A 23,493-nucleotide genomic window follows, 5' to 3' on the forward strand; every position below is an offset into this window, starting at 1 on the left:
TTATTTACACAGGAACTCCTACAATCTCTCACTATATATACTATACTCACTTATATACATCAATACTCACATATACTAGATTAAAACATATGTCGTTACTAATGAAGACACTAGTGAGACAGTCATTCACTCACTAACACACACATATATACACTCATCCACCCATACAGTCCTGCACATATGCTGTCTTCAAAACACATACAAACAGTGAGTCAGTCACCAACCCCATGCAGCCACTTATACACAAAGAGAAACACTGATACAAACATTTAAATATTTAAACAATACTCGCTAATATATGTATTCACTAAGATACACATAATATGCCAGTTACCCAACCAATTTTTTTTAAAAAAACATCCATTTACACACTTATTTAAACATTTATTCTTCCATCGACCTTTACAAATACATATATAAAACAAATTTATTTTTCAGAAAGACACACATTCACTGGATGGTCTCATCAGTGATGTCATGAGTGATGTCATCAGCAGTGCATTGTACGCGCAAGTTATAGTGAGTCCGACTAACTATAACGTGGGAATTTCAATGGTTTTATATCAGTAAAATTTCCAGCTAACTATAACTGGTATGAAACCTATGGTTTTTTCAGTGAATATATATATATATATATATATTCACTGAAAAAACCATAGGTTAGAGACCATATATAGTTAGCTGGACATTTTATTGACATAAAACCAATGAAATTCCATATATAGTTAGTTGCACTAACTATATATCGCGCACCCGCAATCCACTGCTGATGATGTCACATATTACATCATTCATGACATGGTCAGTGACATCACTGATGACATCACTGATGACATCTCAAATGACATCACTGATGACATCATCTAGTGTCTGTGTGTTTTTGTAAAGTTTAATTATGTTTTACATATTGAAGAATGAGTGGATGTATGGAAGACTGAGTGTGTGTGTGGCTGGCTGGGAGGTGTGTGACTCTGTGCATATCAATGTGTACTTGTATCAGTGATTGTATAAGAGAGTAAGTATGTGTTAGTATATGTGTGAAAAGTATGGTGTTCTGTGTTTAACTGTATAGATGAGGAAATCGAAGTGTGATTGATTCTTCACAGGACTGACTAGGTGTATGAGTGCATATGATAGTCTTGTAATAATGAGTGACTGTATGTATGAGTGATTGTATGGGTGAATGAGTGAATGTGTGTGTAGACGTAGGAATCAGTGAGTGCGTATGTAGTAACTGGTATTGGTGTGTCATGATGTCATCAGTGATGTCATTTGAGATGTCATCAGTGATGTCATTTGAGATGTCATCAGTGATGTCATCAGTGATGTCATTGAAGTATGGTGTTCTGTGTTTAACTGTATAGATGAGGAAATGGAAGTGTGATTGATTCTTTACAGGACTGACTAGATGTGTGAGTAACTCCATGGATGAGTGGCAGTGTGTGAGTGTCTGCATAGGTGTATGAGTGCATATGATAGTGTTGTAATAACGAGTGACTGTATGTATGAGTGATTGTATGGGTGAATGAGTGAATGTGTGTGTAGACGTAGGAATCAGTGAGTGCGTATGTAGTAACTGGTATTGGTGTGTCATGATGTCATCAGTGATGTCATTTGAGATGTCATCAGTGATGTCATCAGTGATGTCATTTGAGATGTCATCAGTGATGTCATCAGTGATGTCACTGACCATGTCATGAATGATGTAATATGTGACATCATCAGCAGTGGATTGCGGGTGCGCGATATATAGTTAGTGCAACTAACTATATATGGAATTTCATTGGTTTTATGTCAATAAAATGTCCAGCTAACTATATATGGTCTCTAACCTATGGTTTTTTCAGTGAATTTTCAAGGTTTTGTAAATGCAAATTCATAACTATATATGGTCTATAACCTATGTTTTTTTCAGTGAATTTCATTGGTTTTTTAAAAGCTAATATCTATAGCTGTAAAATATATTTTTTATTACGTGACGTATCACGTAGCCACGTGAGACGCCTCATGACGCGTCGCATAACCGTGACGTATCGGCTCTGCAGCGCAAACAAAACCCGTAACGTAAGCGTGCCGGAGCACGCTTACAGATATATATATTTTTTTTAACCTTAATTAGACAAAATCCACACGTGCACATATCTTGAGGCCTTGCAAAGGCACATCAAACAAACAGTCCCTACAATTTTGTCAAGTTTGCTGGAAATCTATTCCCTTAATTTTTTTTTTACTGTTTCTCTTGGTTTTCCCCTTGTTACGCTTACCGGGACGCTACCCGGTACGCGAACCGGACGCTCCAAAAACACAAGATGGCGGACTCCCGTTACGCTGCCGGTTAGCTGCCCGGTTCGCGTACCGGGAAGCGCCTCTACCGCGAAAAATCGCGGGGGACTTTAATATCCCCCTCATCAATCCTAGGGGGTCAGAAGGGCTTTACTTTGCCCCCATTCCTTCATTCCCCCCTTCTTTTTTCACCACATCTTGTCTCTCGAACCTACCGAGAGACAAGATGGCGGCCGCTCCGGACTGTTTACAATGTTGACAGCTACGCTGCCGGTTAGCTGCCCGGTTAGCTGCCCGGTGAGCTGCCCGGTTCGCGTACCGGGACGCGTCTCTACGGCGTAAAATCGCAAAAAAAAAATATTTTTTTTTTTGGCCCCACGGGGCACTTTAATATCCCCCTCATCAATCCTAGGGGGTCAGGAGTGGTCTACCTTGCCCCCTTTCCTTCATTTCCCCCTTCGTTTTTCACCACATCTTGTCTCTCGATCGTACCGAGAGACAAGATGGCGGCCGCTCCGGACTGTTTAGAATGTTGACAGACACCGGAGAGCCAATCAGCTTCGCTTCGCGAAGTTCCGTTACGCGTCAGGTACGCAAACCGGGGCGCTAACCGGAGCGCTGTCACAGATATATATTTTTTTTTAAACGTTAATTTCTCAAAATCCACTGGAGCACATATATTGAGACATAGCAAAGGCACGTCGGGCAAACCATATCTACAATTTTGCCAAGTTTCATGTAAATCTATTCAGCCGTTCGAGCTAAAAGTGAGTCCAACCGCCCTATGGAAAAATGAATGGGAAAAACGTGTTTTGGGACCCCCCTTGTTTCTCGGCCCCCCCTTGACGAAACCCCCCCAAATTTTCAGGGGCTGCTCAGAAACGAAATGTGCCATTTTCCTGAAAATTTCAGCCAATTCCGTCTACAAACGCCAAAGTTATTAGACATAGAATTTTCAGAAATCCCATAGAGAAAAAATCCTAACTATATATACCCACTGGCTATCGCCAGTAGGTAATATACATATATAAACATATATAATCTGCATATCTATATAAATATAAATGCATGCATACATATACATATATGCATACATATGCATGTTATTTACATGAAAGTTTTAAAAACACTAATAAAAGCAAAGCTAAAAATCCACCTCATTACAAACAGAATGGCTTTAACTTAAACGAGGGCGAGATCTATTGCATTTTCAATGCTTGTTTACTTTGGTTCTATCAAGAAGGCATTCAGATGTTTCACACATTTGCCATAAATTCTGAATGTTAGCACTCTAGTTGCTCATTGGATCACTGTAGTAAAGCTAGTGCTCACCAGGGAAGTCTGCTGCTAATCATGGTTTGCAGCCATTTTCCCGCATTTTTTATCCCGCAGACTTTCAGTCCGCATACCATTATCCCGCAAGTTCATTGACCTCGCATACCATTATCCCGCATTTTTTCAAAACGCATGTGCATTTATCGAGCATGCCTTTACAAAGAATTACGTTTTAAAGGCATGTATGGTAAATGCATTTGCGTTGTGAAAACCACGATGACGAGAGAGGTAAGTGGGTTTGTGTTAATTTTTTCGTGGGTTAGTGATTGTGTAGTGTAGTGTAGTGTTGTGTAGTGTAGTGTTGTGTTAGTGTAGTGTAGAGTTGTGGTGGTTGTTTAGTGTAGGGTCATGCTGGGGGTAGTGTTTTAGGGTTTAGGGTTGTGTTGTAGTGTTTGCGTGTGTAGGGTCATGCTGAGGGTAGTGTTTTAGGGTTTAGGGTAGTGTTGTAGTGTTTGCGTAGTGTAGGGTCATGCTGGGGGTAGTGTTTTAGGGTTTAGGGTTGTGTTGTAGTGTTTGCGTAGTGTAGGGTCATGCTGGGGCTAGTGTTTTAGGGTTTAGGGTAGTGTTGTAGTGTTTGCGTAGTGTAGGGTCATGCTGGGCGTAGTGTTTTAGGGTTTAGGATAGTGTTGTAGTGTTTGCGTAGTGTAGGGTCATGCTGGGGGTAGTGTTTTAGGGTTTTGGGTAGTGTTGTAGTGTTTGCGTAGTGTAGGGTCATGCTGGTGTGTAGTATTTTAGGGTTTAGGGTAGTGTTGTAGTGTTTGCGTAGTGTAGGGTCATGCTGGGGGTAGTGTTTTAGGGTTTTGGGTAGTGTTGTAGTGTTTGCGTAGTGTAAGGTCATGGTGGGGGTAGTGTTTTAGGGTTTTGGGTAGTGTTGTAGTGTTTGCGTAGTGAAGGGTCATGCTGGGGGTAGTGTTTTAGGGTTTTGGGTAGTGTTGTAGTGTTTGCGTAGTGTAGGGTCATGCTGGGGGTAGTGTTTTAGGGTTTTGGGTAGTGTTGTAGTGTTTGCGTAGTGTAGGGTCATGCTGGGGGTAGTGTTTTAGGGTTTAGGGTAGTGTTGTAGTGTTTGTGTAGTGTAGGGTCATGCTGGGGGTAGTGTTTTAGGGTTTAGGGTAGTGTTGTAGTGTTTGCGTAGTGTAGGGTCATGCTGGGGGTAGTGTTTTAGGGTTTAGGGTAGTGTTGTAGTGTTTGCGTAGTGTAGGGTCATGCTGGGGGTAGTGTTTTAGGGTTTAGGGTAGTGTTGTAGTGTTTGCGTAGTGTAGGGTCATGCTGGGGGTAGTGTTTTAGGGTTTAGGGTAGTGTTGCAGTGTTTGCGTAGTGTAGGGTCATGCTGGGGTGTAGTGTTTTAGGGTTTTGGGTAGTGTTGTAGTGTTTGCGTAGTGTAGGGTCATGCTGGGGGTAGTGTTTTAGGGTTTAGGGTAGTGTTGTAGTGTTTGCGTAGTGTAGGGTCATGCTGGGGTGTAGTGTTTTAGGGTTTTGGGTAGTGTTGTAGTGTTTGCGTAGTGTAGGGTCATGCTGGGGGTAGTGTTTTAGGGTTTAGGGTAGTGTTGTAGTGTTTGCGTAGTGTAGGGTCATGCTGGGGGTAGTGTTTTAGGGTTTAGGGTTGTGTTGTAGAGTTTGCGTAGTGTAGGGTCATGCTGGGGGTAGTGTTTTAGGGTTTAGGGTTGTGTTGTAGTGTTTGTGTAGTGTAGGGTCATGCTGGGGTGTAGTGTTTTAGGGTTTTGGGTAGTGTTGTAGTGTTTGCGTAGTGTAGGGTCATGCTGGGGGTAGTGTTTTAGGGTTTAGGGTAGTGTTGTACTGTTTGTGTAGTGTAGGGTCATGCTGGGGGTAGTGTTTTAGGGTTTAGGGTAGTTTAGTTGTTTAGTGTATGCTAAAGGCATATTCGTTCTAAAAGTTTTCATTATTTTAATTTGCGGCCTAATAGTACATGCAGGATTTTTTTTGCGGACTGATGGTATGCGGGATTTCGTCATATATTCGCTAATCATACTTTCTATGGCAAAATGAACCCCCTCATTTTGTTCCTTTTTAAAATAAATGTTTTAAGAGTTACCACTTTATTCCAATCAAGATGGCTTCAGGTGTGCCATACCTTAGTAATAAGTAGGACTGTTAGCACTCTAGTTGTTCTTTAGAACACTCTGGGACATTCTGTCATTGGGCTATAGTTGGGCTACATCTGGCTGATATTTGGGCTACATTTGTTTTTTTTGTCTCTGGTGGCCATCTTTGGGCTACATTGGGCTACATTGGGCTACATTGGGCTACATTTGGGCTCCAACATATATATAGCCCAATGTAGCCCAATATATATTTTTTAAAGTTAATTTTCGTAAAAACCACTGGAGCCTATATCTTGAGACATAGCAAAGGCACATCGGGCTACCAGTCCCTACAATTTTGCCAAGTTTGGTGTAAATCCATTCAGCCGTTCAGGCTAAAAGTGAGGCCAACCGCCCTATGGAAAATTGCATGGGAAAAACACGTTTTGGGACCCCCCTTTTTTCTCGGCCCCCCCTTGACGAAACCCCCCCAAATTTTCAGGGGCTGCTCAGAAACAAAATGTTCTATTTTCCTGAAAATTTCAGCCAATTCTGTCCTCAAACGCCAAAGTTATTTGCCATAGAATTTTCAAAAATCCCATAGGAAAAAAATCCTAACTATATATACCTACTGGCTATCGCCAGTAGGTAATATATATATATATATATATATATATTGCTGTATTAGAAAACAATCACACACATGGTGGTCTGCTGACCTGTGACCAAGGGTCCACGGGCCTGAAACGCGTTGTGCTGTTGTTGCCTCACCTGCACATTAAAATCTGCTGAAGCTAGATCCTGTGGTCCGTTTCTCCTTTTGCTTCGCCGATCTGGATGATTGGAAGTGGCGAGTGGAGTCTTTGTTTATATATATATATATATATATATATATATATATATATATATATATATATATATATATATATATATATATATATATATTGCTGTATTAGAAAACAATCACACACATTGGTCTGCTGACCTCAGCAGGCCACCGTCCATGTGATGGCTGCAATTCTTAATAGGTCGCAAATTGCGACCTACCTCATTAATATGCATATGGAGGGTCTATTTGCGATCCACTAAGAATTGCTAATGAAACTCAAAAGAGTTGTATACATTAGGAATACCGATTTCCAAATTGCAATTCTCAGGGAATCGCAATTAGGACATCGGTATTCCTAATGTCAGTACATTCGGCTCTAAATTCTCTATTTTATCAAAGGAAAGCCTCTGCACGGTGGTGCTTAATCCCATGTATATAGATAACATTATTAAGAGCATACCTTTCTCATTTCCGTAATCTTCAACCATTATAGGCTTCAGATTGTGGGGTGCAAGGCCAGCATCATAAACATGTCCACCATCCAGACATATTGCGTCTGCCTCATATTCCTGGAAAACAAATGATAATATTCAATGGAACATAGAAGTTAGAACTCTCAGTACTGGGAATAATTTCTAATCTGTAGGCTTTCTGGAAATGCTAAATTGGTCTGTGAATAGTTCACAAACCTGGTTTCACAAGCCATTTCTGAATTAACTGTCCAAATGTCATTAGTTTAAATGACAGGCCACATGAACTTGTGGTCTTCACACTACATGCTTTTAATACTAATTCTTGTAAACTTTGGAATGGATTTGCACAAAGCCAACAAAAGGTTCATCCTTGAGTGATTATCTACTTTGTTGCCAAGTTTAATGTGATTCTGGTCATCTATTTACGGTTTAGGAGAGAGCCAGATCCCTATCTGAGTTAAAATAGAAAATCTCATTTTTGTTAATTTATTTGAGCAAGAAACATTTTTGTGAAACCAGAAAATTTTGTGGCAAATGTGGTACATCTAAAATTATGCAGTAAACTTTGCAGCCACATACAATCATAAATCCACTGGCCCTTTCCAATTGTCCGTTGCTTTATCAACAATTTATTCACAAAAGGTAGACAACTGCCCCTGTATGTTTTAACTGACATTTTCACCTACCTACAATGTCCCTTTAACCTTAGTGTTTTTCAGTGAATTTCTATGTTTTTTCAATTTTAAGTAAGATTTCACATGCCCTGTGCGGTGTGGGTTTGGACGCAAGGCCCTGCACCCAACTACTAGTGGCTGCCCTACCTCCTTTAGCCATGCACAGCGGGGGGTTGAGCGCTGGGCCTGGCTTATGGCAAAGCCCTGCATCCAACTCCACCGCAGGCACTCAACTCCCCACAGGCACCCTACCTACCCCTAGTTTAGGCCTTTGGCCGTGCACAGCAGGGGTTTGGGCACCCTAATTTAGTATGCTGTAGATGGCACACAAGGTGAAGCTAGCATCTTAACTTCTGAATTTCACTACAACTGCTTTGTCAAAGTGACTGTTAACATATTAGTCACACGTAACTCCATTTTAGCTTTGGGTTTAAGTTAATAACAATGCTTTTTTATTTTTGATTATGTATGTTGACATATGATGTTGGTTGTGTGGATATAGAACAGTGTGCGTGTTGCACTATGATGTTGGGTATGTTAGTTTATGATTTGAAGGAAAATGAGTGCGTTGGCAGATGATGTTAGTTGTCTGGACATATGATTGTAGGTGTGGTGCCGTATTGTATGGTGGTGGGTGTGTTGGCATATGGTATTTTGTGTTGGATTATGATGTTGGGTATGATGGAGCACATATTCATATTGCCATATCATGAAAGCCGTATTGCCATGAGATTGTGGGTTTATGATGATGAATATGTGAAAACATGATGCAATGATTCTATTTCTATGGTGGGTGTTTTGAGGTATGATTTGGTTTTGCCACGCAAGGTGCTGTATTGTGGGGGTTGTGGTGCTGGTGGGTATGGGTTGTGGTTGTACAAGTGTTGATGATGGCAGTTTTGATAGCAATGATATGGCAGTGCTAGTCATGGTGGTGATAAGGATTGTGGTGGTAATGCTAGGGCTATTAGTGGTCACACTGGTGGGGGTAATGTGAGATCCGTAGCAATTAGCAATGTTTCACTCTATGCATCACTTGCATAGTTTGCCCCACACTGAAAACAAGACGTAAGTTGGACTAAACCTTAACCTAGTATTTTGTAACAGCGGCAGGCGATTGCACAATTACCCTAAATAGTAAAACGTGTATTCATTATTGGTGGCACTGATATCGTGTTGCTAACTTTACATACCGCAATGGATTTAATGCAAGCATGAGTGTTGGTCCTTGACACACAGCTGAGTTTGCAGTCCTTTACGGCCTCTTTAAATGCCAGACATTTCTTGAACTCTGGTTCCGAAATCGTGCACCACCGGATGTCATTCTTGGGCACCGGATCTGCCAGGCAGCATACTGTGGAAAACAGAAGACAGTAAATGAATGGGTTTCGACAAGAGGGAAGAAAAAAGACAGAGGAAGACAACGAAATAACAAAAACAATTGGTAAAGTGGCAAGGAGCAAATAGAAAAGAGAGGCTTGGGGAAAGAGTGAACAATAAGATAAAATGTGGGGAAAAGTAAAAATACAGTAGGGGCGAGGATTGTAGAGATGGTCAATTTTTGAGACATTATGAAGTGGATGTGTCAGGAGGAATGAAGGGAAGGAGGAAGAAGGAATGATACAAGAATATGGAATCACTGTAGAGAGTGAAAAGGGAAGCTGGGCTGGAGCAAGGATGCTGAAAGGAACAAAGAAAGGAACATTAAAATAAGTTCCTTAGAAAACAGTGCAGGATATTAATGCACAATTCCAAACTGATGGCAAAGAATGATTTGGGTACAGACAGGACAACACAGGTTGCAAAAACGTTGCTTGGAATTTGAAAATGTAATAGAGTGCTACAAGAATGCCCTCTCTGTCCCCTTTTCCAAACTGAACTTTGGGCATTATTTAAAGTTTGCAGTTGGAATACTATGGGCCTGATTGCGAGTATGGGAGTCTTGGGACCGCTGTACCTTCATTGGCAGTTCGACGCCTGCCTCCTCGGCAGTCCAACTGCCCAATTACGAGGCGTGCTGTCAGATCTCCCCAAGACCACCGCCACCACCAGGATCTCGGCTCCTGCGGGGGTGGAGAAAGCGGCGGTCTATGAAGGCTGTGCCGATGCCTGTACCACAGCGCTGAGCACGACCTGCCTTTCCGCCGACCTTGTTATGATGTGCCCCTCAATGCCAGCACTGTCATGCGTGCACTGCGTGTCATGCATGACATTGTGCATGGCAACCGTGCACCGATGTGCAAGTAGCACTGCACTGTGGTGGTAGGTGTTTCAGGCTCCCTTTATGAGCCAAAGCATGCCAACGCTGTGCCACCACCGCCCGACAGACCGCCAGTCCGGCAATAGTGATCTAATACGGCATCAGGATTGCCTCTAAATTGGCAGCGTTCTCCAAACCACTGTAGCAGCGGTCCGGCGGTCAGACTGTCCACATCATAATCAGGGCCTAAGTATCAAACATGGCAGTTCTCCCGTCCACAGCATTACAGGTGTTTAAGAGCATATGGTGCTTATAATTTGGCAAATAGGTGATCCACCTTGTTTTGACAGAGTATCCTATGGGCCACAGTCTAAATAAAACCCTATGGCCTAAAACATATTAAACATTACCTTCACAACACCTTAAACAAATCAGCACTCCCTCATGGTTTTAACAACCCATTTGTTTGAGTCAAATTTTCCCCATTTTCCTCTGCTTCCGGATTCTATTATTCGTCTACTCCCCTTCTGGATAGGTCCACCCTTATCAACCTTGCCTGTATGTGGACCAGAGCTGCGACGACTTCATTCTCAAATTAATCTTACCAGTAATTACTAATATAGTATTACTATAATATATGTAGTTACTAAAAAAGACAATAGTGAGGCAGTCATTCACTCACTAACACACACATATACACACTCATTCACCCATACAGTCCTGTACATATGCTGTCTTCAAAACACATACAAACAGTGAGTCAGTCACCAACCCATGCAGCTACTTATACACAAAGTGAAACACTGATACATATATTTCAATATTTAAAAGTTATTAGCTAATATATGTATTCAATAAAATACACTTAATAAGGCAGTTAACCAATCATTTTTTTTAAAGAAACATCCATTTACACACTTATTTAACCATTTATTCTTCCATCAACCTTTACAAATACAAATATTGAACATGTTAATTTTTTAACTGTTGTGAAACCTATGGTTTTTTCAGTGAATTTCATAGGTTTTTTAAATGTTAATTCCTAACTATAACTGGTGTCAAACCTATGTTTTTTTCAGTGAATTTCATAGGTTTTTTAAATGCTAATTCCTTTCTTTATCGAGTTTGTAACCTACAATTTTTTTTTAATTGGCTGTTTTGTGTGAGTATTAATTATTATTTTTTGTTTTTATAATATTATTTTTGAATTTTTTTTAATCATTTTTTTCTGGGGCGCTCTCGGTGCGCGCACCGCTAAGCTCTCCGGAAAGCGCACCCAGAGCGCTACTTGCGTTTGTGTGAAAAAATATGAATGAAAAGTAAATAATAACGCAAGACATTTAGTACCATACATATAAAAGCAGTTGTTTTCAATAAGGAAATGAAAATAATTTTGCATTTCCGTGAAACTATCAAAACGTCACTTAGGAGCGCCGCGTAAGCGCCCCTGGAAGCGCCTACGTTCGCGCCGCGTATGCGCCCCCGGAAGCGCCTACGTTTGCGCCGCGTAAGCGCCCCCGGAAGCGCTTCGGTGCGTGCAGCGTAAGCGCGCCAAGTCATGTGACCTTAAAATAACACTTTTCATTGGTTGCTAACAGTTTTTTTTACAAAGAATGAAATCCCCACCCATTTCCTTCACTTCTTCTTTCACTTTTGTGACTGAAAGACCTGCCTTTTTGCTCTTGGTTCTTTGTTAGATATCTTGGATTATCATGGCTGCCAGACCATCCAGCAGTGAAGATGACTCCAATGAATTCATTGATGAAGAGCCTCCTCAGCCGAAGGTCAAAGAACATTTCATCTGGAAAAAATTTTCCATACCTGATGACCAGAAGAAGGTAAATGCTCCAAAAGTGCAGTGCAGGATCTGTCACACAGTCCTGTCACGGGGTGACCCCACTAAGAAATATTCTTTTGGGAACTCCACAATGCTTCGCCATGTGGAGAGGAAGCACCACCAGAATTTTGCCCGGGAAAGTGTCAGGGCTCTGGCACAAGAGGTTCCCAGTGATGGGGCCTCTACATCAACCGGAGGACTAACAACATCGGTGAGGGGGAGATCACAAGAGCTGGTTCCGAACATTCAGCCTGCATTTAACAAAGGCGTCCTTAAATGCAGATACTGTGATCAGCTACTTTCCTTTGGGGAGCTAAGTGTTCTGCTCATGGTTCGAGCATTGGAGAACCATTGCTGCCGTTCCCAGCCCTAACTTTTTTTGTTTTTTTTGCTCCTGTTGAGCAGTTTCCATTCCCTGTTTTTCGGTGAGCCTCGATTGTTTTAGGCCAAAAATATGGACTCGGTCGCTCAAACTGTTCCGCTGTAAGCACAATGGCTAAATCTGGAAGGAGGGAAAGTGCGGGGTTACGCTAGTTTGGTCTTACAGCTAGCAAGCTCATTGCTAGCTGTATGGTTTGTTCAGTGAATTTCAAAGGTTTTTTTAAATGCTAATTTCTAACTATAACGTCCCTGAAATCTATGTTTTTTTTCAGTGAATTTCAAAGGTTTTTTATTTGCTAATTTCTAACTATGCCTACAGAGGTAGGACATGGACAGATAAAAGGAAGAAAGGTGCAGAAATAAGCAAGAGAAATGCTGAAAGAGGAAACGGAAGTCCAGAAAGACAAAGAAAAGTGCAGAAAGAAGCAAGAGATATACAGAAAGACCCAACAGAGGTGCAGAAAGAGGCCTTGTTGCAAAGTCATCCTGTGCCCCCAACTTTTTTCTGACTGGTACTGGTGGTAACTGACTGTGACTAACCAGGCCCGGAGCCAGCGCTATGCTAAAAGACACTTAGAATACAGTGAAAACATCTACATACAGTAGGGTACATTATGGGTTGGGGTACCCCTATGATTGACATGACCTCCTCTGTAAGGCCCTAGTACATAATAGGGCAGGGGGATTAAAACTACCTCTAAGTCAGAGGTGCAGAAAGATGTTCTTTAAGTAGTAGTCACGTTTGCAGAGTGGTGGAGAAAGGGTGCTGGGCCTCCGACCAGCGTTCAGGAATTCTGCTGTGTAGGACTTACAGGAGGTGCCAGGAGGGCTTGCTGGCCCCCAAACTCCCTCAGGAGTAAATTGAACTTCATTCCCATCCCATAGTCTGCCTGAGGGTGCGTTTGCAGAGTGGTGGAGAAAGGGGGGCATGGCATCCAAAGACGTCTTTGCTATCCCACTGTGTGGAACTTACTGGAGGTAACAAGAGGGGTAGTTGGCCCCAAGGACATCCTTGGTGGCCAACACCGCTCCTATTACCTCCAGTAATTCCCACTCATAGCAGGCCATGCACCCTTTGCCCACCACTCTACAAACGCTCTCCCTGGCGCGCTCTTGGATGGAGATTAAAGTCCCCTTCGCTGGTGGGGGTTGTTTAGGGGCCAACTAGCCTACCTCTTACCTCCAATAAGCCCCACACAGTGGGATTGCTGAGAGGTGGACAAAGGCCACAACTCCTTTCTCCACCACTCTCAATCAGATTGATAAGAATAAATAAAAAAGGTGAAGGCTACCTATATCACCTTATACTAATATTACACCTTGGTGACTCAAGCTACAACTTGGTGGTAAGCAGAATACTATGACCTACATTTCTACTTTCGAGCACGATTATGTAAAATGGATGTATCCCTTATGACTACAATTATTATATTAACCCCTTAAATAACTAGAGGTTAAGAGAAGTTAAAATGCTTATTATATTTTGTTTGGGTTGCAGCCCTGAGGAAGTCTTTGGTCAAATTGTGACCAGACGAAACACGTGTTGGCTGCATTTGGTTTGAATACAGAAGAATAATTTCAATGAAGATGCGAATTGGAATTTATCAAGAATAAACTAAAACTATCCAATTGAAAAAAGAACTTTGTGAACTTTGAGTTGCTAGATGATATTATTTGCTTTGTTTGAGCTATTCTTAGCTCATTAATCTTGTCGTGGTAACCGACTTGTTTCATCTGGAGCACCACATTTACTATTTAGTGCTGTTACACACCTTTACCTGCTGTGCGCTCAAACCTAAACAGTTACCGTATTTCTCTTGTTGCTTGTGAGTGAGGACAGTGCTAGGACGGAGGCTGGTCAGTCTTCCTTGCACCCCCATGCACTTGACAACCTATAGACCAGTTAGGAGGCACAGGTGCACTGTGCACGTGCACCCACTGCAGATTGTACTCCTCAAGCAAGAGAAAGGGCAGTCCCTAGTCTGACCTCCATGAGAGGGTTCTGGACACAGCTTTATTTGAGAAGTTTGGCAGTGGGAATGGTCGCTGCTCATTGGCGCGCGGGTCGGGCAAGCTGTGGTAGGTTAATGATAGTAACTCATGCTCTTCTCTAAAATTGGTCCGGGCCTTCTAGCAGGCTGTTGTAATACCTTCAACCCGCAGGGTTTCTGCTGTCTTCCCGGGCAAATTATCTGGTTGGTAATGGCGTGTGCTTTCACACAAACAAAACTTTTGCACGACCATAGGGATAATTATTTGATTGTGCGTTTATATGACTGTGTGCATGTGTGTATTTGACATTACAATATGATGCTGCAATGGGTGTCATTGATGGGAACCATCAGCTTAGCCACAGTTTCTTGAAAGATTGATAGGTCTCATGTTGAAATGGAAAGCCAATGACAAACCTCAGTGGGTTAATGGAACAGGTGATGTGCGTGTAGCATGCAGGTAACAGGTGATGGTTCTAAAATGCCTCGCGTACACCTTCATACTCAAAAGAGGTCGACACATTGTGAACATCTACTATTGCAGCGCCTAGAGGTTTTGAATGAGCTACGTTAGCATCAATTCATCAATACTACTACACAGGCCACTCGCTGGAGCCCATCACAGGTGTTTCTAATGTTCATAAAATGATATATCCATGGAAGAAGAACCCCTTGGGTTGATTTATTGCTACCGATTAGGCGAAGTACATAAGCAACCTCATAACGCCACACGATACCCATATCCAAGACTCTACCCGTTCTAGGCCCCGATCAGGAGCACCAACTAAAGGCACTTTCCCCTCATCTCAACAGGTGCCATTATCAACGAAAATGTGGCCAAGGATGATGAAGTGTTCTAGCTGGCCGTGTCTGATCTGAGCCTGAATGATGACATCCTGCAGAGTGAGGAGATCACAGATTCCATCAAAGATATCAAAGCCAACAACCCCATTCAGGTGGTGCAGGAAGGTAAGGAGGCCGCTGCCTACATTTGCCCGGGATAATGACTACCTGTGCCTCGCCGCTCGCAGGGACATTCAACACTGGGGCCGAAGACAGGGATCGTCTGTGAGCCTCCCTCTTCCACAGGGACCATCAGCACCAAGACCCTGGACAATGACGTGAAAGCTTCCCCAAGGCCACTACATTCCTGCCCCCTGGAACGTGGGCACTTGTGCAAGCAGACGCAACCCTCTCATTCAGTAGCGGGTTCATGGACTGTGAGCATCTGTACCAGCGCTCCCCACACCCCCTCTACTCTTCATCAGTGGGTTCATGGACAGTGACCACATGAGGCCTTTCACAGTGTTTTGCAGCCTTCCCAAGGTGGTCCATCAGCCACAAAACCCCAGGCAGTGCCCACCAGTGCTAGACCGTGTATCCTTTGTTCCCTGGACAGACACACCACGTGCCTTCAGCAGCGAGACCTTGGACAGTGATCACATGTGCCCGCCTCTCTCAATTGAATGGACCCTTCATCACTCGGCCCCTTGGATAGCTGGTGTCCATGGGCCTCCTCCAGAGCCCTTCATCAGCTTTAAACTGGGCAGTGGCCACCTCTGAGCCTCCCACAGGGCCTTTCACAGGATTATTGACACTAATCACCTTCAAGCCTCTCGCTCCCGCCCCCAAGTCCCAACTCAGAACCCTTCATAAGAATCTTGACCCCCCCAGCCCCTCATCACCTGGTCCCTTGACAATGTCCAGCTGTGCTAAGCTTCCCAGGGGTTTAAGCCCTCTGCCCCTGGCTGGTGACCACCTACGGCCCTCCTCTGTGGCATTACATCACTCCCTTGACAGAGACAGCCTGTTTCCCTTCCTCATGCGTTTCAGCTCCCAGACTCAGGACAGAATGGGCAGTTGTGCTCAACAATATCCCATGTGTAGGGTACTGCTGGCCACTACCCCTGCACGCACTTGTGTTGCTCTTTTATTGTTACACTCTATGGCTTGCATAACCACGTGATAATTCAGAATAAAATCTGAGTATATTAAAAAAATACAATTAACCACTTAATTTGAGTGATGTTTATCTCTGTTTTTATCTCCGTATGTAATTATAAACTCTTCGTGCTTCAGTCAATTTCGGTGATTTAATGTTTGTTCGCTTCCACTGGTTCCCATAAATGTATTATTGAGTTCATGCATTGATTCATACTTTCATCTGTCTGTATCTTTTCATGTATTCGCCTATTGATTTGTGTACTTTTATTCAACCATGTATTTTATTAGCCATGCATTTATTAAACTTGTTTATATGCCAAGGTCCACTTATTGTGCCATCGTCTACTCTTATTTTTGTATGTACTTATTTCCCTCCATTTCTTCACTCATTTGTCTGTGTAGGCATTCATGCATTTATTTATTCAAAGTGTAGCGCCTAGAGGCGCCGCCCTAAGCCGCTTGGTGGTCCTGTAGAAAATGCTACATAAAGTAACAATAAGCAACAGGCAGAAAGTGTCTGCAGACCGGAGTCGTCACACATTTGCACCTGAGTGTTGTCCTGAGAGGAGTGCCATGTTATTGTAATACAATGCAACGCAAGCCACAACATGTGATTATTTCTGAAAGCGCTTTATTGACATGTATGGAAGTTGCACATAAATCACCTGCATGCCCAGGAAAGAAATAGGAAGCTTTTTAAAGGCAGCAAAGAGAGCATAACGAGAGCAGAGGGCCGTGGCCTGCAGCAGGGTGATTGACAGAGCAGTCACTGTCTCTGCAGTTGTGTTTTTGTCTCTGCTCGGCAGAGCTGTTCTTTTCTCAAATACTTACCATCAGCCAAAGGCTGGTGCTGATTATATGGAAAGGGGGTCGAGATGAAAAGACTGAACTTGGCACTTGATGTGTCTCCTGACACTGTATGTGTGTGTGTTTGGGGCGGGGAGGCTCTGCACAGCGGCAGAGGTCTGCAGTTGCATCTTGATATCTCGGAGGGTGTGTGAGTGGCTGAGCCCTTGGCACGCTCCAGTTTGGGGCCTCTCAGAAGAGGGGCTGGGAGAGCAGGGGCTGCGTGCTGTGTGGTGCCCGTGGCCTCTGAGAGTGAGGGGGGAGCAGCATTGCTCACAGCAGCCACCCGGTAATGGAACCCGACACGTCACTTAATGAGCCCCTTTCCTGCTTTATGACAAAGGAGAGGGGCAGGGCAGCTGCGACCGAAAGCCGCTCTAGAGACAGAGGCACTTACAAAATCCAGTCATACACATATACAGCTACATACATAGTAAATAAGTTAATCAAACACCTACTCACTCACTCATTCAGTCAATCATACAGCCACTAACTCACCAATACAATTACTCATACAGCCACTCACTTACTTATACATATACTCACTCATCTATACAGTGACTGAGAGAACCACATACTTTTCCAGACAACCTCTCTCATGCTCACTTCACAAAAAATGTCATCCCCTGGGAACCGTTACCGATCAATGAAATGGCAGCCGCAACTTTTTTTTAAGGTTGCGTCGAGCCAATCACAGTATTCCCATTGGCGCACTTCTACGGTTTACCTCAGTCTTTCACAATTTAACCATGATCACCATGAAACTGCTGCAAGTTTCTGGTCAGGTTGTGTCCAGCCAATCAGGGCATCCCCGCAGGGGCACGCCTTCACAATTTACCTAGAACACGTCACAATTTAACTGCAATCACTGCAAAACTGCCATGAAATATCTGCAACCGGAGATATCACTATATTGTTTGGCTTTAATTTTACAAAACTACTGTACAGATTTGCACCAAATAACAAAATGGACAATCTGCATAACAACATCTACCTTTCTACCAAATTTGGTGTAATTCCATCCAGCGGTTTGAGCTGTAGGTTCAATGCGTTCCCAATGGGAATTAACATTACAAACAAACCCTTTTTTTCGCACCCTTATTTCTCGAGCCCACTGCACAGATCACCCCCAAACTTTCCATGACACACAGAACCAACTTTGAGACTTCTTTTGGAAAATTTCATGAAGATATGGGCCGTGTGGCCCCTCTTCCCTGAGCCTCACTTGGCCCCAGGGACCCCATCCCCCGGAACCTGGCCAGCCATTATTTCTTTTTTTTAATTCGGAGGGGTCCACGTGGTCCCCCTCCTGAGGCCAATTGTGGCCCCGGGGAACCCATCCCCCAGGGCTGGCCCTCATGTTGGGGACCGCGGGGGAGCCCCAATGCCCCCGCAGTACCTGACGGCTCCCCGCCTCCTGCAATCTGCTTTGCTTTGTGGAAGCGGGAGCAGGTTTCCTGCTCTCACTTCCATGAAGCAAAGCAGGGTTTGTTATGGCAGGGCAGGAGCCGTGCTCCCGCCCTGTCATTGCAAACTGAAATGTCCCAGGAGTGGGCACCCCGGGACATTGCTGGAGCCGGCCCTGGGGGGTGGCGGTCCCCAGGGCCAAGGAGGGCTCCACGAGGGGGGTTGCGCTGCCTGCCTTCAAACTAATTTAAAGCCCCGGAGAGGTGGTGGTCCCCAGGGCCAGTGGTTCGCTACGTACCACCGTATTTAATATAGTCAATGCCCCAGAGAGTTGGTGGTCCCCAGGGCAGTGTGGGGGGGCAGAAGCCTCACACACTTTTATATTTATTGAAGTTCCGGGGAGATGGCGGGCCCCGGGACTTGGGGGAGCCTGCGAGGCCCCCCGCACATATAGAGATGCCCTGGGGAGGTGGTGTTCCCCTGGGCAGTGTGGGGGGGCAGGAGCCCCCCCAAGCAACATTTTCTACAAAGCCCAGGGAGGTGGAGGTCCCCTGGGCTGCGGGGTCCCCCGCATATATTTTACTTATTGCCCACAGGATCTGCCCCACCCGGGGGACTTATTAAAACAAAGCATGGGAAACCACGCTTCGGTTTGTTTTTTTCATCAGGATTCGCGCAACCAGTGCAAATTCCGCCGGAAAAAAACTTTAAAATGCTTTTTTGGGCCCTACCAGGCCTAGGAGGTCAGAATGTTTCTACCCTGCCCTCTTTACTTTTTTTCAAGCATTTTCTTCCATTTTTTCTTGTGACTCGGTTTTCCTGAGTCACAAGATGGTTGCCAACACATGTTGGTTTGGAGTGTTGACAGCCAATCAAAATTAAACTCTTGATCAGGAGGGTTCGCAGATCAACCACAGTCACCAAATATCGATATTTTTTAACATTTCTCAGGAACTACTGAACAGGTTTACACCATTTAAACCAAAGAGTGCACTCTGGACAAAGAGCGAAGCTCTCTGCCAAATTTGGTGTAATTCCGTTCAGCAGTTCAGGCTGTAGTCGCAATAAAAGTTTCCTATAGAAATTAACATGGAGAAACGTGTTTTGGACCCTCCCTTTTTTCTCGGCCCCCGCTTGACGAATCACCCCGATAATTTAAAGACAGGAGCTGACTGGAGCGTTTCATTAGTTTTGAAAATGTCACGAAGATTCGTCAACCGGCGCCAAAGATATTGGCAAAAGAAAAAATGCTTTTCCCATGGAAACTAGGTCCTTACTATAACTACGTACTGGCGACCACCAGTAGGTAATCAATCAATCAATCTATCTATCTATCTATCTATCTATCTATCTATCTATCTATCTATCTATCTATCTATCTATCTATCTATCTATCTATCTATCTATCTATCTATCTATCTATCTATCTATATATATATATCTATCTGTCTGTCTTTCTGTCTATCTATCTATATATATACATCTAAATATCTCTCTCTCTATATATATGTGTGTATATGTATATATATACATACATATATACAGAGATATAAATACGTGTGTGTGTATTGCTGCAAATTACTACATGATGAAATGAGGATCGGATGGTGGGCTTGCTTCAAGTTGCTTTGGATGAGCTTGTGATGACATTTGGAATATTTTAAGCAGTGACACCCGCTGCACAAGCCACAACCCAAGAGGCAAGGAGTCCATTTGGCATAAGGTTCAGTGGAAGTATTTTAAGAATAGACTCCCACCGGCAGCAAAGAAATTAAGTGATCAGAGTGAGACCACTGATGAGCGATGGGAGGCATGCCAGGATAATGTTTATTCTGCAATACATACAGGGGGCCAGGGTTTGCAATGTAGTATTTACCCCTGCACTTACCAATCAGTGATTGTGTGAACTTGTGGCGAAGGTTGTCCCTGCAACATCAAGCAACACGAGTAGCTTATACATTATCAGGAGCAGCATTTTGCAAGAAATGGAAATCCTTTGCCCTATTAGAAATTGACTTATCTGAGGCATTTTAGGATTAGGGAAATTGCAAGCATTAAAGAGACTAATAACGTTTTAAACATTGAAACAAGTACTTCATAACACTTTGGCAGAGTATTGTGGACATTGGGGTCCTAAATTCAACAATACTGAAAGAATCAACAGTGAAAAACAAAGATAATTTTCAAAAATGAAAATGGCAGTACTTTTACTGATAAATATAAACATATTTTTACTGGAGGAACATTGTCACTGTCTCAATTAATAGACGCTGCACAAAGTATAACATAAGCAAAATAACGATGTAATAATTAAAGTCTTTCTTTACTGTCTGTGAGAAGCTTTGTGTTAAAATACCAAGCAATTAGCTGCCTGTTGTTTGCCATCTGATTAAGACCTGTGGAGGTCGAAACGCCTAATGGTGGTTTCTTTTGCTGCAAATAAATACATGATGAAATGAGGATCGAATGGTAAGCTTGCTTCACATCACTTTGGATGAGCTCGTGATTACATTTGTAATATTTTAAGCGATGACGTCCACTGCACAAGACCCGATTCGATAGGCAGGGAGACCATATATATATATATATATATATACGGGAAATAACTAAGATAAGAGGCTAACTACAGGAACCATAATGCTCCAAACTGCAGTCCACTGTGGCGCCCACTAGAGGGTGTAATCACTGTGAATAAAATGAAGCGATTACCTGTTCCTGTAAGCACGGCCCCCAGATACCTGTAAGCTCCTCCTCTGAAGAAGGCTAAAGGCTGGTCGAAATGCATTTGGATCATGGATTTTGGATTTGGATAGGGATTTGTAGAGCGCATAGCTACCCTTGGGCATCCCAGCGCTAACAAGACCTAGTTTTCCTGAGGGGAGGGGGTGGCAGTAAGGAGGAAGGGGTGTTTAGGGGAAGAGCCAGGTTTATAATTGCTTCCGGAATGAGAGGAGGTTGTGTTCTCTCCTCATGGCTACTGGGAGGGTGTTCCAGAGTTTAGGCGCGTTGTAGGCAAACAAGCGGCCGCCGGATCTTGCCTTTTTTATTCTTGGGAGGCTGGCAAGGGCAAGAGAGTTGGATCTTAGATTTTTGGTGGACTGGTGGGGTTTCATCAGCGATCTGAGGATTGTGGGGCCTTTGTCATGCATAATCTTGTGCGAGATGCACAGCGTCTTGAAGGTAATTCGCTCCTTCACTGGTAGCCAATGCAGGCTTTTGAGTGCTGGTTTTGCCGAGCATCTTGCTTTGGTACCGGTCAGGATTCTGGCTGCCGCGTTTTGAGCCACCTGAAGTTTCTGAACGACTGATGCCGGGGCTCCCAGGTACAGGACGTTCCCATAGTCTAGCCTGGAGTTGACCAACCCCTGCATCAGTAGCTTTCTGGACTGGAAGGGGATCAGGTGGAGGATCTTTCGGGCCATGCGGATTAGGCCAAAGCAGGTCCCTGAGGTTTTCCTGGCCTGGGTTTTGAAATTTAGGTCCTGGTCGAGCCAGATGCCCAGACTTTTGACCTCAGTTTTTGGGGTAGGGTAGGTTCCCATACAGGGAGGCCTGGAGAGGCTAGTTGGAAGTTTGTTTGGGTTGTCAAGGAGGAGGATCTCCGATTTGTCTCCATTGAGCTTTAGTCGAGAGTCACACATCCATTGGGAGACTCCTTCTAGACACCTGGACAGATTTTCTAGGCTGGTATTTGATTGATTGATGGAGACCACCAGCTGTGTGTCGTCAGCGTACATCACTGTTTTGACGCCGAAGGGGGTGATAACGTCCTCAAGGGGGGACATATAAACGTTAAAAAGTGTAGGGCTCAGGGAGGAGCCCTGAGGGACCCCACACTGCATGGGTAAAGCTTTGGAGGAGGAAGTACCATCCGACACCTGGAAGGATCTTCCCTCCAAGAAGGATTTAATCCAGGCAAGGGCGGAGTCAGTGACTCCCACTAGGCTTAACCGGTGGACCAAGATGGCGTGGTCCACCGTATCGAAGGCAGCGCTTAGGTCGAGGAGGATCACTGCCACTGATCCTCCTGCGTCCATGATGCTTCGCGCCTCTTCGACCACTGCCAATAGGGCGGTGTCGGTACCTTGCCCCGGTCTGAAACCGGTCTGAGAGTCCGGGAGCGTGTGAAAATAAAATCTGACACTGCGATGTGTGCGTCTCATTCTTTCCTTTTTGGGGGGGTTTGTGAAAAATATATATATATAGAGAGAGCGAGAGAAAGAGAGAGAGAGAGAGATAGATAGATATTACCTACTGATGGTCGCTAGTAGGTAGTTATAGTTAAGAACTAGCTTCCATAGGAAAAGGGTTTTTTCATTTGCTAATAACTTTGACAGTGTTTGGAGAATCCTCGTAAAATTTTCAAAACTAATACACCAGTCACTTTAACTCCTGTGTTGAAGAGGGGGGGTCCCAAAACACTTTTTCTCCATGTTAATTTCCATTGTAACTTTAGACACGCTACAGAGCGAACTGCTGAATAGAATTACACCAAATTTGACAGAAAGGTAGCTCCTGGTTCAGAAAGCACTCTTTTTGTTAAATGGTGCAAATCAGTTCAGTAGTTCCCGAGAAATTTAAAGATTTCTCAGATATACAGCTGTGGCCACTTTGGAACCGCAAACCCTGCCGATCTCGTTCACGAGATCTCATTGGCTGCCAACACTTCAAACCAGGAAGTGTTGGCAACCAACTTGTGACTCTTTTGAACCAGGTCACAAGCAAAAACGTTGAAAAAAAAGGGGGGGCAAGGTAGAACCACCCTGACCCCCCTATGCCTGTTTGGGACACCCAAGGCCACTAAAGAGCATTTTTTTTACATTTTCAGGGGAAGTCGCATAGGGCCGACAAATCCAGCAGACATTTTTTATAAACGATTTGCGGGGTCCCATACTTCGTTTAATGTAGGCCCCCGGGTGGGCAAGGTCCCGGGGACAAGCCCCTGGGACCGCCACCTCCCCAGTGCTATTTTTAATTATAATGAGTTGGGGGTTCAACCCCCCCATGCAGCCCCGGGGACTGCCACCTTCCCGGGGCTATTTCCAAAATGGAGGGGGTGTGGCCTCCTCCTGGAGGTCTGGGGACTGCCACCCCCTTTGGCCAGCTCCAGAAATGTCCAGGGGGGCCAATCCATGGGACATTGACAGGAATGAGAGCAGTAAAAATGCTCTTGTTGCCATTAACTGAAGAAGAATTGCTTTTCGACAGAGGAAGATGCTGTCCAAAAGCAATGCTGGCTCCCACAGGGGGCGGG

General features: G+C 44.0%; 1 protein-coding gene across 1 annotated transcript in view; it reads right to left on the reverse strand.

Annotated features, from left to right (window-relative positions):
* Window positions 1–23,493, reverse strand: part of LOC147683549 (serotransferrin-A-like) — a 121,195-nt gene that overhangs the window by 93,106 nt on the left and 4,596 nt on the right. Inside the window, exons 2-3 of the mRNA XM_086943941.1 lie at window positions 8,827–8,987; window positions 6,947–7,055 (exon numbers count right to left, since the gene is read on the reverse strand). Coding sequence (XP_086800067.1) covers window positions 6,947–7,055; window positions 8,827–8,987 — 270 coding nt within the window. The remainder of the gene's footprint in view (window positions 1–6,946; window positions 7,056–8,826; window positions 8,988–23,493) is intronic.

This window comes from Lissotriton vulgaris, chromosome 11 (assembly GCF_964263255.1).
Source record: "Lissotriton vulgaris chromosome 11, aLisVul1.2, whole genome shotgun sequence".
Taxonomy (NCBI): domain Eukaryota; kingdom Metazoa; phylum Chordata; class Amphibia; order Caudata; family Salamandridae; genus Lissotriton; species Lissotriton vulgaris.